Consider the following 15,694-nt stretch of genomic DNA (forward strand, 5'->3'; position numbering starts at 1 on the left):
AAACAATATGATGGATTTATATCTGTATTTTTTTGAGGTCGTTTAACCACATCCTGTTGTTTCATTCATCTTTTTCCACTTAGTCGCCTTCATGAAATCAATAAAATTGATGGAACACATCTTCATGAAAAGTGACTTCTTTCTTTTGTTTTCCTTTTTGCACTAAACGTGGAATTTGTGATTGTGTTATATATTTTAAAAAAATAATCCAGAAAATTAAGACATTTCCATATATTTGTATTTACAGAAAGATACAGATAGAAATATTACATTAAATACACCAAGAAATAAGCTGAACAAAAACATAAATCCAAACACAAATGTTAGCAACACCAGAGATTCAATTTTTTTTTTTTAAATAAAGTTATAAATACCACCGTTTAGAAAAGGAAACTGTGTTCAAACCTTCAAAGGAATTATTTTCAGTGTATATATATATATATATATATATATATATATATATATATATATATATGTATGTATGTATTATTTGATATGATTATTTTTGTGATTATAATTACATTTTTATAATTATACTACTGGAAAGTTGGGGCACACTTTCCCAATCAATGGTTTTTCTTTATTTTCATGGTTATTTACATTAGATTCTCACTGAAGGCATCAAAACTATGAAGGAACACATGGAATTATGTAGGAAACCCAAAAAAAGAGGGGGGTGGGAGATACAACGCAGGACATGTTTCATTTTTTTAGTTTCCTCAAAATAAAAGAGATAAACTGCTTTGCACAATCTGGGCCTTCTCTCCATGAGCTTCATGAAGAAGTCACCTGAAATGGTGTTTCACTTCACAGGTGCGCCTTTTCAGGGCCCGAGAGGTGACGGGAGGGTCCAGGAGGGCCTGTCAGGGTCCGGGAGGGGCCGTCATGGACCGGGAGGGTCCATCAGGGCCCGGCAGGGCCCGGCAGGGTCCGGGTCTTCCTGCAGCAGCTGAGGCGGATCTGCGGTCTGATTACCGCGCACAGCAGACTCCAACATAATTGATGACCTAATTGAAAGGCGGGAGGAGGCGGAGGGAGGGAGAGGGGGTGGAGAAGGGTCTCTCTCGGAGAGAGAGAGAAGTTTACTTGTACTTCCTGCGCTCAGTCCCACAGCTGAGGGCATTGATGTGAGCGCAGAGGCTTTCCTGCTTTTTTACGCGCACTTCTTTCCCCCCATCTCTCACCTTCACACACGGAGCACCAATATCCACCTTTTCTTCACCTTTTTTTTTTTCTTTTAGTGCGCGTCTGTTATTTCCTTCATTATTTTTCGGCCCCCTCCTCTCTTCTTCTCCCCTTTTTATGAATGATTCTCTCTCGCAGTATTCCCTCCCAACTCTCCGCGGATACCTCGCCGTCCTCGTCCGACGCACGACCTCACCTCGGCACCTCTTCTCTCCTCAAGTTCAAACGCCACCAGGACTTTCACGGCAGCTTCAGACGCGCTTGGGGGAAATACGACGCGGCGAAGAAGAGCCTGATTCTGTGCGCAGCCGAAGCCACCGTCACCATGAGCCTGAAAGCGGACGCGGAGCCCAACAACAACGTCTCCATCGAGGAGGAGGTGAGTCCGCTCCCCAACTTCCACTGTGCGTAAAAAGGAAAATAAAAAAAGTTTGGGTTTTCCTTTATTTTAGTGCGCTCCTTCATCTCCGTTCATCTCAAAGAGACTTGAGGGTGTGCGCAATTGACGCGCTTTCCTCAGGTGCTGTGCATTAAAAAAAAGAAGAAAAAAACTTTACCATAAACTAATATTTCGACACTCAAATGTGTTTTTCTTTTATCTCCGCTTCTCATTCGGTCTTTAAAGACGCAAAGTGTGTGTTTAAATAAGCATTTCAAAAGTCGGATGTTTGTTCCGTTAATTGTCCAAATTAGTTAAAACCTCAGCAGCCAATTTTCACTGATTGCAAACCAGCCTTTGCCTTTTTAATTCCATCACAAGCTGCATTTATGAACAAATTAGGTTTGATTTAATGGTGAAATGTAAACCAGCATATTGAAAGCCATTTGTATTTAAAATGCAGCTCTTCAGTGGTTAAAAATCTGTTAACATTAGATTTAAAAAGCTCACATAAATTGAATGAGGCTTGTTCCTACGATTCAGTTTGGTTTATTTTTTTTCTTAATGACTTATGTTTCAAGTCGGAGGAGCATCTTTCTCTAAATTTTATAATATTTCAAAGGCTCCATTCACGTGTAGTTGCCTATAATCGTGCAGAATGTGAGTTCATGCTTTGAAATTAAAAAAAAAGAAACATTTTGGGATTAAGCTTTTTTCATACAGCTGCCACCGTGTGTGTGGCCAGCTATATTTCCTCTTTAATGACTCCTTATGGAGAGACGCTGAGGGGAGCTTTGGGCCTTTTGTTGCTCCTCCTTTGTTCTCATTGTCTTATACACAACCATGAATGACCACTTGACTCTTTCCAGTCTAATTTAGATTTTTTTTCCCCCTGATTAACCCCTTACACGTTCTCTGAAATACAGTGTGAATTAAAATATCACGTCTAAGGTGTGGTTGAAAGATATTTCCATACAGTAAGATTTGAAAGTTGGTATAAATATGCACCATTTTATGGAAACTGATCAAATCTTGTGCAGAGTGCTGTAGAACTGTGTAAAGATAATCATTTTCACTATTGATTTGAATTGATCCTTGTATGGGATGGGGCTCATTTAATTATAGCTGAGTACTCCTGTCATGTAATACAATGTATTTGTATTTTAAAAAAAAAACAAAAACACCATGACTCTTCAGATTAATCAGATGTATGTTTTAAAATTAATGCTGTCACTGTCATTTTCTGTGCACAATGCATGTGAAAATGCAGCTTTTTGTATTTTCAACCATTTTAAAGGTTTAAAAAAAATTTATTTTAGGTGTTTCTGAAGCCTTTTCAAGGCCTAGTTATTTCCCTTTTTCTTCTATATTTTAAGCAAACATCATTTATATAAAAAAAAAAAAATAAATGGAAGAGGGTGAAATTGACTAAAATATCGCTACTGGCATAGCATATACAATGATGTAAATGTTAGTTTTTACTCTTTCTGCAAGAAATCAGATGTGAGGATCTGACAATAAAATGATTTATTTTCAGTAAAGTGATGTTTTCTGTGATTATCACTGACAGGATTAGACATCAGTCGGGTGGACAAACTGAAAATAGGAATCTGAGCCAAAATGCTGTGGTGATTCTGCAGTCATAAGGGGAAAAAAATCAGACTGGACGGTTTTCCTGCTTATAGTTTAACATTTTCTTTCAATTTACCTTTTATTGAATATGAAAAAACAAAGATGCACAAGAAGCCAAATATGGTCAAAAGGACAAAGGAAACACTGATGAAATCAGATAAATGTAGAGATTAGACTGAAATGTAAAGTGTGTGTTAATTAAAAGCGATGACGTGCTCAGACTTTGTTTACACACTCGGAGTTGCAGAGCCCTGATGAAACGGGAGGATGAATTAAAACGTCCAGCTGGGCCGGCTCTCAGTTTCTGTATGTGCCGACTTGTAAATGGCTGAGGATTGCTGCTGTGCGGCACCTGAAAAATGCCGGAGGGCCGGCGGGGCTGGGGCCACGGGTCAGAGGAAGGAAATGGTGTCACGCTGTGCGCTGTTGTCCATTGCTGTTCCTCCGGCGGTCCCATTGTACCGCGGGCCTCCCCGCCGGCTGGGAACTAATGGGCCTCGCACCGCACTGTTTATTTTCCCGGCCACACTGGACTGTGCGCCGCACCGGCTCTCCGAGGCAGGTCCAGCCGGCCTTCAGGAGGGGATGGGGGGTCCGGGGGGGTCCGGGACTTCCCCTCAAGATGACGATGAGCTCCTCCACACTCATCGCTGAGCTGAAAACATGCTGGGGGAGCACCGGGTGGGGGGGGTTTCAGTCACGGGGTCAGTCCCAGATGATTGGGCAGATATTCAACACGTTATTTTTGACTCATTGTTTTTGAAGCCTGGTTGAACCAAGCCGACGTGTTTGGGATTTTGGAGGTTTTTGGATTGAGGGTCAGGATCCAGCCAAGAGGTCACAGCATGGTTCAGTGAATGAAAACAATCTTCAGTAAACCTGTGGGACCAAATCCAAGCCTCGTCTGATCACTGGAAGTCTTTAGAGCTTTTAAATGTGTCAAACCTGCACTGCAGTTAAAATGCAACCTTCTTTTTTCAGATGAATAGGTTTGCATTGAAATGTGCTTTAACATGTTTGCGTATTCCACCATGGTTGCATCAAAAGGGGTCTTCTGTTTTTCGTTTTACCAGGAAGGTCGGCTCTCATTGAAGGGGACAACCTGGCCAAGAATCGCAAAGAAAAACGGAAACTAACACAGACGATAATAGTGTCACACAGTTTTAAAGCATTTATGGTCATATATATAAAACAAACAAAGCTAAAAGTGCAGTGATCCTTCAGTTTTTGTTTTGGTTAGATTAGATGGCATTTGTGGAATAAATTGAGTTTTCAGGCCTGTTTGAGACGATTCCAGTCATTTGCAGCAGAAATGAGGAACAGACTCTGAATCTACCTGAACGTAGACTGACTTGTCCTACCAATATTGAGCCAGGGCTGTAGATATCGTTATTAATTTAGACTGAAGACTCGTTGGATTTTATTGAATATTGAGGAGCTTCAGCGTCCTCTTATCTATTTTACCACCTTTGATCTGGTACCCTGAAGGCATCGTGCCGCCTCTTCCGAGGCCGTTCAGGACAGAAACGTACTGTTATCTCTGAGAAGTTGATCTTTTTCCTGCAGATGTGTTTGTTGATCAAATGCATCTTTCTGTCTGCCTGCAGGTACGAACTCTGTTTGTCAGCGGCCTCCCGGTCGACATCAAACCACGAGAACTTTACCTCCTCTTCAGACCTTTTAAGGTAAGACGCACCATGAAGTCCTATTCTCTGGCTGTAAAGCATTGTGGTATTTTGGGGGGGGCTACGGGAGAAGACTTATTGCCGGTGTTTCTTCAAGGATTGTCTCGACGTGGAGGGCAAACACTGCAGTCCCAGGAAAGCACCTGCCCTCCTGTGTGCTGCTGGTTTCCCTCTTTCATCCACTCAGTGTTTCGATGTGCCGCAGCAGAGCTTCAGAGGGTTTTTTTTTTTTTTTGTGTGTGTGAGAGGGGGGGTTGTGTGTGCGTGGTCCAAACTCCCCCATCCAGAGTTCTGCATATATGGAAATGAGGCCACATCATTGTTCGGCCATCGCTGTGTTCTGACTGTTCTCCACTTCATAAACACCCCTCCCACCCTTGTCCTAACTAACCAAATTGGAAGTGGTATCCCTCGCACATGGATGCTCTTGTGGAATGTGTAAATGAGTAGCTCTCGCGATTGGCCGACCAATCCTCTCCATGACCCGGCTCACCCACCGCGTAGGGAAATGTCTTATTTCCTCTCCCAACGTTCTGCACCTTGTGAAACCGCTGAAATGTTGGGAGGCGTCGGTGGGCTGCTTCTTATCGTTTCTCCTTTTACACAAAACAAACGCAGCACGGTGTGTGCAAACGGTCCCATTCTTCTGCTTTAATATCCACAGTTCAGTCTTTTTTTAGCTTCTAAATAGAAATCGTTTACTTCCTGGTGTTATGCTGCTTGTTTTTCACTGTGACTGAATCTGCTTCGGGTCGTTTGCTCAGGATTTATCCCGGGTTTATTTTCCACTGCTGTAAATCAGGATCAGCAGAGATCCCATCTATCAATACTCCAGTCAGGCAAAATTCCCCTCCATTTCTCAGGAATTCACTCATGCTTTAACAACCGCGCTGCTGTTTTTAACTCTGCTTTAAAAGCAAGTGGATTTATTTGGATGTGATTTGTAAGCCACTCAAGGAAAAAAAGAGTCTCGCATATCTGATAACATGCGCCGGCCCTGTTAATGTAAACCGTCTGATTCGCCTCGTAATTACCTGGTTTTGAGGAGAGGTCGATGACGGCTGATCTGCTGGAAACCTGCAGGCTCCTTCTTTATAACTGTAACAGAAGTCCAGCACTGCAGGATCCGAGACGGCCTGCAGCCGAGCTCCAAGCGAAGAGACACACACACACACACACTCCTGAGATAGTGAGGCGTTCATGCCTGACTTCCTGCATGTGACTCCAGGGTGGATAATTGGCTATCTTTCTTCCCCGCAGGGTTATGAAGGGTCACTGATTAAGTTAACATCAAAACAGGTGAGATGCCTTCCGTTAGTGCTCTTAATGCCACAGACAGTTTGTTGGCAGAAGCTGTAATGAGATTTGTGTGTGTGTGTGTTTGCGGTATTCCCACTCTGCATGACTGTATGTGTTGTGATGTTGAAGGAGAGGGGATCTTGTGCGTCGGGGGCGGAGCCTCGCCACGGCTTTCACTGACGCTTTTTCTCCCCTTCTCTTTTCCAGCCTGTCGGGTTTGTAACCTTTGACAGTCGCTCTGGAGCTGAAGCTGCAAAAAATGCACTGAATGTAAGCACGGTCTGATCTTCACCTGACTTCCTGTCACGGAATCTTCTGCTGGTTTTTGTTTCCCTTTGTTCTGAAGTGTTTTTAGGGCTGCACGATATTGAACATGCGGTGGTTTTGTCGAGCGGTGCCATCTCGACTCCGTAAACACTCAATCGTAGGAGAATGTGATCATGTTTTTAAATCGCGTGTGCATGTCGAGTTCAGCATTTCGGTTCTTCAGCAGATGTTGACTTTTCTATTTTTGATCATTTTTTTCCTCGATTGTTTCTGCCGCTGGCTTTGATGTGTTGAAACAATCGAACTGAAAACAATCAGTGATGTAGTGCAGTGTGGCTCCCTCTGATTGGCTACGTTTGTTGACATGAATGGAAAGTTGTTTTTTTTGTTTTTCAATATCTACATTGTGACGTCGATACATCCGGGAAATATCGTGCAGCCCTAGGTTTTTTTTTACTTAGTTGTGTTCTAACCTGTTTGCTTAAACCTTTTTAAAAGATTGATTCGGACATTAAACAACCTTTTTCCAATTTGCCAGAAAGAAATCTCAAAGCCAACCCATTTTGTCTTTTACAATTCAATGGCAGGGCCATTTTTGGAAAAGAGGCCAGAATCCCGTAGCCTTACGGTAGTTTACGTTGACCTTGATACACATCCTTCCTAGTCTGGTACATCTTTTCCTCATTTTGCATATCACTGCTTTTTACTGTACAACCTGTCCTCTAGCCACATGTGTAGTGTTACCTGGACACATCTTCAGTAGTGTAACCTCTTATTTTTGTCACCCAGTAGCCCACGTCGGCAGAATCTAACACTCTCTCTCATAGCCTAGCCTTCCTGATCAGCATCACCTCTTGGACACACACAAAAAGACACACACAAACACACACACCCAAATACTACTCACCTGCATGTGGGCACAACGCTTAGGGCACAAGAACACACGCAGGGCTCAGCCACTGTAAAGAAAACAGGAAAAAAAAAGACACTCAAAGGTCTCGGTTGGCCCTCTTCCTCGTCTCCTTCTCCTCGGCGGCACACGCGACGCGTGAACGCCTCCCTCCAGGCGCCTGTGCTTCTGCAGCTCATCCGGAGGAAAAGGAGACGCGAGCGTGCTAAAATATCTCAGAAATGCGTCCTTCAGCTCGCCCTCCTCTGCTTTGAAGATGATCAGTGAAAGCAAACTGCTGCTCTGGGACTTTAAAGTGACCCCCCCACCCCCTCCCGAACGCTGCCCAGCTTGAAGGATGCGCCCCTGAGTATTTTCAGCACCGCTTCAGGAAGAGAGGCCATGCGAGACCACTGAGCTTCAGCCCACCTCCCTTACGATACTATGTCCCCCCTCCCTTCCTCCGTCTCTCCCTCAGGGTATCCGTTTTGACCCCGAAAGCCCCCAGACCCTGCGCTTAGAGTTTGCTAAAGCCAACACGAAGATGGCAAAGAGTAAGCTGATGGCCACACCGAACCCCACAAATATCCACCCTGCTCTAGGAGCTCACTTCATTGCACGGGACCCATGTAAGTTGTACGGCTGCACCACTCTAGGCTCTCATCCACTCTCACCCCGGCAGCGCCAGTTCTCAGCCTTTTCCAGAGAGATCTGTTTTTGGTTTTTTTTCCTGTGATTGCTGGAGGCATCGGGCGGCGGCGTTAGAGGTGTTGTTCTAACAGCTCGGGACTAACTCACCTCCACGTGCATGTGTCATCTCAGTTCTCCAGGCAGCCGCTTTGCTTCTGTCCAGCTGGGAAGTTTCCGCTCTCGCAGGGCTTTAGAGTTGGAGCGGTTACTTCTCCTGCTCGCTCTGCCCAATCGCCTGCTTGATTCATGGCGTTCAGACAGGTGGCTGTGGACGGCGCCGAGCCGCGTTCGGACCGGGTTCCTCTCAGTGGAAACAAACGTCTGAGGAGCAGGAAGACGGAGCTTAACAGAAACAGCAGAGGTGTCCAGACGCTTTTTCACTGACGGTCAAATACAGAAGGACCAGCAGGGCCTCGCACAAGAAGTGAAGTGACGGCAGCAACTTGCTTCCATCATTAGCCTCATTTTTCCTGAAGCTAAACTGTTAGCTGGCCGGTTAGCTTATGGATCAAACTGTGGAGATTCAGAATTACAATAGTGTGCAATTCATGTTTTCACCACATTCAGTTTCTATTTAAAAGTTGCTGCAGGTCAAATAAAATGAGTTTGGACATCTGTGGTATACCGTCATAAGCATTTTACACGATAAATATCAGTTTTTGTGCTAAATTACAAATGAGCAGCGTAGAAAATAATGAATTACAAGGTTAAAATTACTCTAACTTTGTAGTATTTTGATACCTTTTGTCTCCAGACTGAAGGAATAACCATTTTATCTTAAGATGCCAAACAGAACTGGAGAGCTCCTCCTTTCACAGTGCAGAAGATCAAGCTGTAACAAAGTAATGAAATCTAACAAAAGGTTCAGCTTCATGAACTATGGGGTTTGCACAATTTAAAAGTGAATTCAAGTCTTTTGATCTGCGTATTTGTAGCCGTTAAGTTTATCTACAAATCAAATTCTATTCATGGTTGTCAGAAACCTTTAGCTTGAACAGTTATTTCATATTAAAGTGTCCAATACATGATTTGTTACTTTGAACTTCTTTTTGTGAAGTTGACTTTAGGCAGTCTTGATTTTAATTTAAAAGGTGAAATATTCCTTCTCTTAAAATGTTTCCATAAAAATCATAGGCAACACAGGATTTTTATGCTATCACCAGATAGCGGGAATTATCTATCAGTAATAATCTCTGATCTTTAACTCTTGAATAGTTTGCAGTAGCCTAACCCGACTATCTGTACTCGGTTCAGATCTTCAGTCTTTCCTCTCTGCAGTTAAGCTCCATACTTCCTGCTCTGCTGCTCGTTGCAGAAACACAAAGGATGTTTTGGTTTGAGGGGTCGATTTACCTTCAGCCTGACTGGAGATTATGTCCTGATGTCTTTTATTCTAGTAGGTTTCATGCATTGAGAAAGAAAACGGTGTTTCCATTAGCAGTGTGTCCATTTATGCTTCATTAGGTTATTTTTAATAGTCTCTGATCTGTAGTAAACCTACGAAGACGACACAACGGGAAGAAATCCTCATACTTTCATCAGTCTACTGTATTCTTGCTTACATGATGCAGAAGCGTATTAAAGGGCGGGACAGTCAGCTTTTTGTCTCCCCCTCCCCACCCTGTCCTTCCTCAGATGATCTGACCGGGGCGGCACTGATCCCGGCGTCGCCGGACGCCTGGACCCCTTACCCCCTGTACACCACCGAGCTGACTCCAGGCCTCCCGCACGCAGCCTTCACTTACCCGGCGGCCGCTGCCGCCGCCGCAGCCCTCCACGCCCAGGTGAGGGACCAACCGGTGTGTTTCTTCTCTTCCTTTCATCTTAAAGTGTTCTTCGGTGAACGTTCAGCTCCGACTGTTCAGGGAGCTGCAGAGCATGGTCGGCGGTAGCCGACTTCAACATCTCGTTTTATTTTGTCCTGCCGTAGAAACAGAGTTAGTGTTCTCTGCATGTTTCCACTGCAAAAAAAACAACCAACAGTGCCAACTTGTGGCACAGACTTACCCTGTAATGAAACTCTGCCTATTTAACATGTAATTCACCCAAAGGTGCGCTTAAAAATAAAAGCCATATTTTGGATTTACATAAGTTGCTCATCTAAAGGTTGTTTATCCAAAATCAACAGTTTCACATAGTGTTGCATAAAAGTTCAAAGTATTTTGGTGCCATGTTTTCAGATTCTTTTGAGATTCAGGCACGAGTGTTTACATTAGTGCTACTGCAGCTAGCCGTCAGCGACTGGGCTGGGCCTTCACTGACAATAGCAATGGAAAATATTTCTCTGCTTGGGTCATTTAAAGTTCATTGTTGCTGAACCTCCTCCAACGTGAGGAGGTAAGAGCGCAGCAGAGTGCTTCACAACAAAGTGGGCAGCAGCTACATTTCGCTGGACGCAGGAGGCTGAGGAATGCCAGGTATTTGCTGGGAGAAATTGTCAGACCTGATGGCTTTCTGCGGAGGTGCCAACTTACTGTCCATGTCCTTGTTGGAACATAAGCTGAGCGGGTAGCGACACAAAGGGGGGAAAAGCCTTTTAATTGCGTTCTGATGAAAGATCCCGAAAATGCCCGTGCTCTTTATCCTGACCTCCCGCCTCAGTAGTTTGACTGCAAATGTTGGCGTCTCCAAAACAACTGTTAGCTACATGAACACTGTTTCTGCTCTCACACACACACACACACACACACCCTCTTCAACTTTAGTCACAGGTATGGAAAAGGTAGAGGCCTGGTAGCTCTTGGCCTGTGGAAATGTTTCACACACACACACACAGAGGTCCCTCTCTCCACATTTCCATGCCTGTTAATTACTGCAGAACTATTGTCCTGAATGAGCAGCTACGTGACCCACATTCCCATGGCTGCAGTGACCAGCGCTTAAAGGGACAGCCCTCCTAAACCTGCCTGTATGGATGAAACCTGCAGCGCCGACGCCCGGTGTTGGTCTGGTGTACATGACGATTTCTGTGTTTCTTTAGATGCGCTGGTACCCTACTCCCTCTGAGACTTCCCAGCCTGGATGGAAGTCCCGGCAGTTTTGTTAGATATTTAGTGAGTAACCTCTGGTCAAACAGTTTCTGTTGTTGTATTTTAGATTGTGCTAACCCCTCTGTGCGAGTTTCAGTTTGCATGACCTCAGTTTAGCCGGCTATGGCGACAATACAATGAAAACTGCAAAATAAGTGAGAGAATTGAAATGCAAAACGCCAAATGGGTGATTCAGTGTTGAAGGCTGGTGATTGTCCTCGTCAAAGATGAAAACATTTGGCCTCATTGACCAGGAGCTTTCCCAGCTGATCTGTGGTTTTAGCTGCTAATGTGCTCGAGTGAACATTAAAAATGGCTGCCAGTGCTAGCACGCCATGCTAATTGGTTTTGTAGCCAAGCTGCAGTCTACTAATTGAAACTGTGCTCATTTTTTTTTCATCTTTTTTTTTTTTAGATGTTGGACTCTTCAGGATACTGATATGTTACGATTTGATGCACAAATATAGTAGAAAGTTGATTTAACTTGTTTGATGTCACCCAAAAAAGTTGACTCATTCTTTTTCTAAACATCTTTTCAAAATGAACTAGAACAGAAACGCAATAATGGACTAAATCAAGTTGTTTCATGACACTATATTAAAGAAAATAAAAGTAAGTGCCTTCGAACATACCTCATGATCAACCCTTTACTGGTGTTTGACATTTTTATGTGGTTTAATGGTGAATCGGTATCATTTTATGCCGATAGTTTGTTCTCTTTAGGTACCAGTGAGAATTGCACTTGCAGACAAGTTGCTGTACCACAAACATGGTCACTGCAAGCAGAGTTAAAGGAATACTCCGAAGATTTTTGGACCCACACCCTGTCCCTATCATTTACAAAGTGAGATAAGCTCATAAATACCTTTATTGTGTCTGTGCATCCAGTGGCTGGATCCCAGCTGTTAGCATCGTAGTTAGCTTAGCTCAACTGCTGGAGGTGAAGAGGAGACGGAGCCAGACTGACGAAAGTGGACCAATTACTTCTTCCAGTGGTCCAGGGGATGGCGTATTAGCACGTGAAGTAAATCCGAATGGTTATAAAACATTTTTCAATCCGTTAAAATGGCGTGTTGATACACACAGACCTGCGCATGCGCAGTGCTCCGCGGAAGGATAACAGCAGTAGAAGCCATATACTCAGCCGCTGTGCGCCTGGTATATCCTTCCGCAGAGCACTATGCTTGTGCAGATCAGTGTGTATCAACACGTTATTTTAACGGATTGAAAAGAAAACACGCCTTTTAAAATGTTTAACCATTCGGATTTACTTCACATGTTAATACGCCGTCCCCTGGACCACTGGAAGGAGTATTTTGTCCACTTTCGTCAGTCCGGCTCTGTCTCCTTCTTCTCCTGCAGTTGAGCTAAGCTAACTACGATGCTAACAGCTGGGATCCAGCCACTGGACGGACACACAATAAAGGTATTTATGAGCTTATCTCACTTTGTAAATGATAGGGATAGGGCGTGGGTCCAGAATCTTCAGCGTATTCCTTTAATCTCATGGAAAACACTGAATTTAAACCTTTTGATTTGCAGCTTTGACACATACATGCATTCAGAAATACAGAGGGCTCATAAACAGATTAATGTTACAGTTAAATAGGTTTTAATTGATTTATTCACCTACGAGCCATCCTGTAGTGAGAAAGGGCACCAACGTGTGGTCAGGATTGATGCTGTGATGAACACAACACCAGCCTTGTTTAAGATTCTTGTTTTGTTTTCAAGGACGGATTTCTTGGCGTGTGCTGCACTAACTCCTGTCCCCCTCCTGTTTCCCTCCAGGCCTCTGGAAACCACACCTTTGTCCAGCTGAAGGGAGGTTTGCCAAGCTCTTCATTAATTTAATCAGGTTTATTTAATGGACAAATGTGCATTACTATAAACAAACAGTATTTATATCTCCTCCCGATTGTCTCTGGGGGGAGTCTGAGTTATGGAACCATATTGCTGTCGACAATCTGAGCTTATCCTTGGCAACTTATTGCGGTACCATCATAGCGCTCAAAAAAAAGGAAAAAAAAAAAACAAACGCCCTATTCAAACTACATGGATCTTATTTGCTGAAGGATAACTGAGGCATTGGAGTTACCGTTGTTAAGCTAGTCCTTCCACGGCCTGCCGCCGCGCCGGGGAGGTTTAGAAGAGTCGTTGCATGTTAAAGTTGTCTTGGCATGAATTTAGAACGCAGAGTTCTGTGTATCCTAATTTTCTTAGTGTTTGTGTTGCCTCTTTACCTTGGCCTAGACAGCGAAATGTTTTGTTTTCCTGTAGAACCTCGGTCTTACCTCTGTGGAAGCTAGGCTGTTGTGTAAATGGCTTATCTCGCATGGACCTTGTGAATGCATCCCTTCGTTCTGACAATCCCAGTCCTGATGATCATATCAATGTCTGTCAAAGTACAAATATTTTTGGACTTTTTTTTTGCGTAATGTATATTTATGCATTTTTGTGCAACTAAATAATGAAACTGTATAAGTTGGATGTTTAGTCGTCTCTTGTGTTTTTGGTGTTTTGTTTTTTTTTTGATCTATAATCCTGTTGAAATAGTTTCAAAGAAAAAAAGTGCAATTTGTTTAAAGGGGAAGTGGGTATTTGTCGAACAGGAGTATTCTGAAGGTGGCGTGTGCCATTCTGCTAAAATGAGATTGCTGTAAAAGGATCTTTTCAGAATGTGAAACTGGACTACAAACGTAAAGGGTAGCTTTTTTTGGGGGGCCATTTTGAAATGGGAAGCAGGATTTAGACTGATGGAGGAATTTAGTTTGTGGTTTAGAACATGTTTGTCTTTGTATCTGCTGTGCATAAGATGTAAAAAAAACAAAACAAACAAAAGTAATAATTCATCTTATGAATAAAAAGAAGTGAATGCATCCCTCCGTGTTGCTCACCTGTCATTTATCACCGCGGCCGGTCGGTTAAACGCTCAGACTCTCAGAAGAGACGTCAGATGTCCAGCATCAATAATTCAAGCCAGCTTTTCATTTGTAATGCGCCGCTGCATTAGTGTCTCTCTGCATCATGTGTGGAGGCGACCTTCACACTCGGCCCTGGCGAGCCGCTGTCCGCTCAGCCGAGCGCGGCGGATTCTCCTGGGACGTTGAAGCCACTCCTTCCCGTTTGAGCAGCTGCTTTAATTGAAGTGGTGACAGTGCGGCTGGTTAACTAGAAATAGTTGCTTTTTATTTTTTGCTAATTAAGTTGAAATTTACTGCACAATAAGATGGCAGCTTCACCTGAGTGGCACATCTCGGTCTTTGTAATTTCCTGAAAAGCAGTGTGATGATCTGAAGACCTCTGACCACAAGTTAAATTCAGGATGGCACAGACCCTCAGATGTTTCAGCGCCAGGTGGAAGCAGCTACCATGATTTTAACAGCTTTAAAATGCTTCGTTTGGAAATGATTGTCACTTTCTGGTGCGTTGTGAACTGAAAGACTCGGTTTAAACGACGTGACAAACGTCTGAACCAGTAACTAGTGACATCTGTAAATTTAAACTTCTCTGTTGTGATAAAGTCGATAAGTCATGGAAATTGTTAAAAAAAAAAAAAAATCAACTGCCAACAAAATGACTACAGTCTCAACATAAACCCAATTTTAATGAAACCTTGTACAAAATACACTGAAAAGTTCATACTGTTGCTCTATGCATGTTTTTACAAAAGCACCCTGACAGCTTGGCTTTGAGGCTAAACTCGTGATTACATTACAACCTTTCAAGTGAAAATACAGGTTTGTTGCATTTGTGCCAGAAAAGTTTCATGTTTACACATCAGGATATTTAAAACTGTTTCCGCAGACTGAAAATGATTTGGTTTTCGTGTTGGGTCATGGGTGGCTGCAGGTTGATTTTTGCCATGAGAAAAACATGCATGCAGAGATCAATGTGTTAGAAACGAGGACACAGACATTCATGTTGACAAAAGACAATTTTAATTATTAGTCAACTTTATAACTTCCAGGTCCAGGAGGATGCAGACTGGGATTCACGACACTCTGCTGGAAAAGATTATTGTCCATCTACTCGTGCATGTGCAGAAGTTATTCACTCTGGCCATGGTGTGTGTGTGTGTGTGTGTGCGCAACAGTAGTGTTTTCAAGTTTTTTTTTTCCTGTCTACATGGAGGCTGAGTCGGAGCGTTTTTCAAACATGTCCTTTTTGGGAGCAGTCTTCAAAATTTCAAGTGGAAAAGGTAAACATTCTGTGCATTTTGGGTGCCTGCCACTAAAAATGCAACTTTTTTTAAACTGTCTCACAAGGTGGAACTTTTCAAAAATGCTCGGACTGTCTTCGTGAAGACAGACCAAACACTTCAATAACCTGCTGTGCATGACGGCCATATTGGATAGTTCTTCTGCACATTCACAAGCTGTTGGGTGTTATTGTGATCAGTAATCTTTACTGTGATCGCATTATTCTGTAATGTTACTGTTGGGGACTGATTTGGTTGCATTACTGACTAATATGAACATCGCCTCATCACTAAGTTCTTATCTGCAGAGCGATAGGTCAGAGGAATTAATCAGATGTCATCTTTCGAGTGTGTTGACTCATCTTTCTCACGTGAAATACATAACCCTGGCGCTGCATCTACATCAACTCGGCTCCACCTTGCGATGCTCCGGTGGAG

The 15,694-nt window shown here is 43.3% G+C and overlaps 1 protein-coding gene across 4 annotated transcripts; it reads left to right on the forward strand.

The window, feature by feature from the left end:
* The first annotated feature begins 1,086 nt into the window (after positions 1 to 1,086).
* Positions 1,087 to 13,934, forward strand: LOC115403848 (RNA-binding protein with multiple splicing 2). 4 transcript variants are annotated; one of them, XM_030112898.1, is made up of 8 exons: positions 1,087 to 1,564; positions 4,804 to 4,881; positions 6,142 to 6,180; positions 6,388 to 6,450; positions 7,815 to 7,965; positions 9,662 to 9,825; positions 11,007 to 11,079; positions 12,847 to 13,934. In XM_030112898.1, exons 1-7 carry the CDS (start codon positions 1,307 to 1,309, stop codon positions 11,070 to 11,072), a joined length of 819 nt encoding a protein of 272 aa, XP_029968758.1. In that variant the 5' UTR covers positions 1,087 to 1,306; the 3' UTR covers positions 11,073 to 11,079; positions 12,847 to 13,934. The 4 variants fall into 4 exon arrangements, with proteins under 4 accessions (XP_029968758.1, XP_029968834.1, XP_029968996.1 ...); XM_030113049.1 differs by having other exon boundaries at positions 1,089 to 1,564; positions 9,662 to 9,810; XM_030112974.1 differs by lacking the exon at positions 11,007 to 11,079.
* Positions 13,935 to 15,694: the final 1,760 nt, after the last annotated feature.

Source organism: Salarias fasciatus, chromosome 1, assembly GCF_902148845.1.
Source record: "Salarias fasciatus chromosome 1, fSalaFa1.1, whole genome shotgun sequence".
NCBI classification, from domain to species: Eukaryota; Metazoa; Chordata; class Actinopteri; order Blenniiformes; family Blenniidae; genus Salarias; species Salarias fasciatus.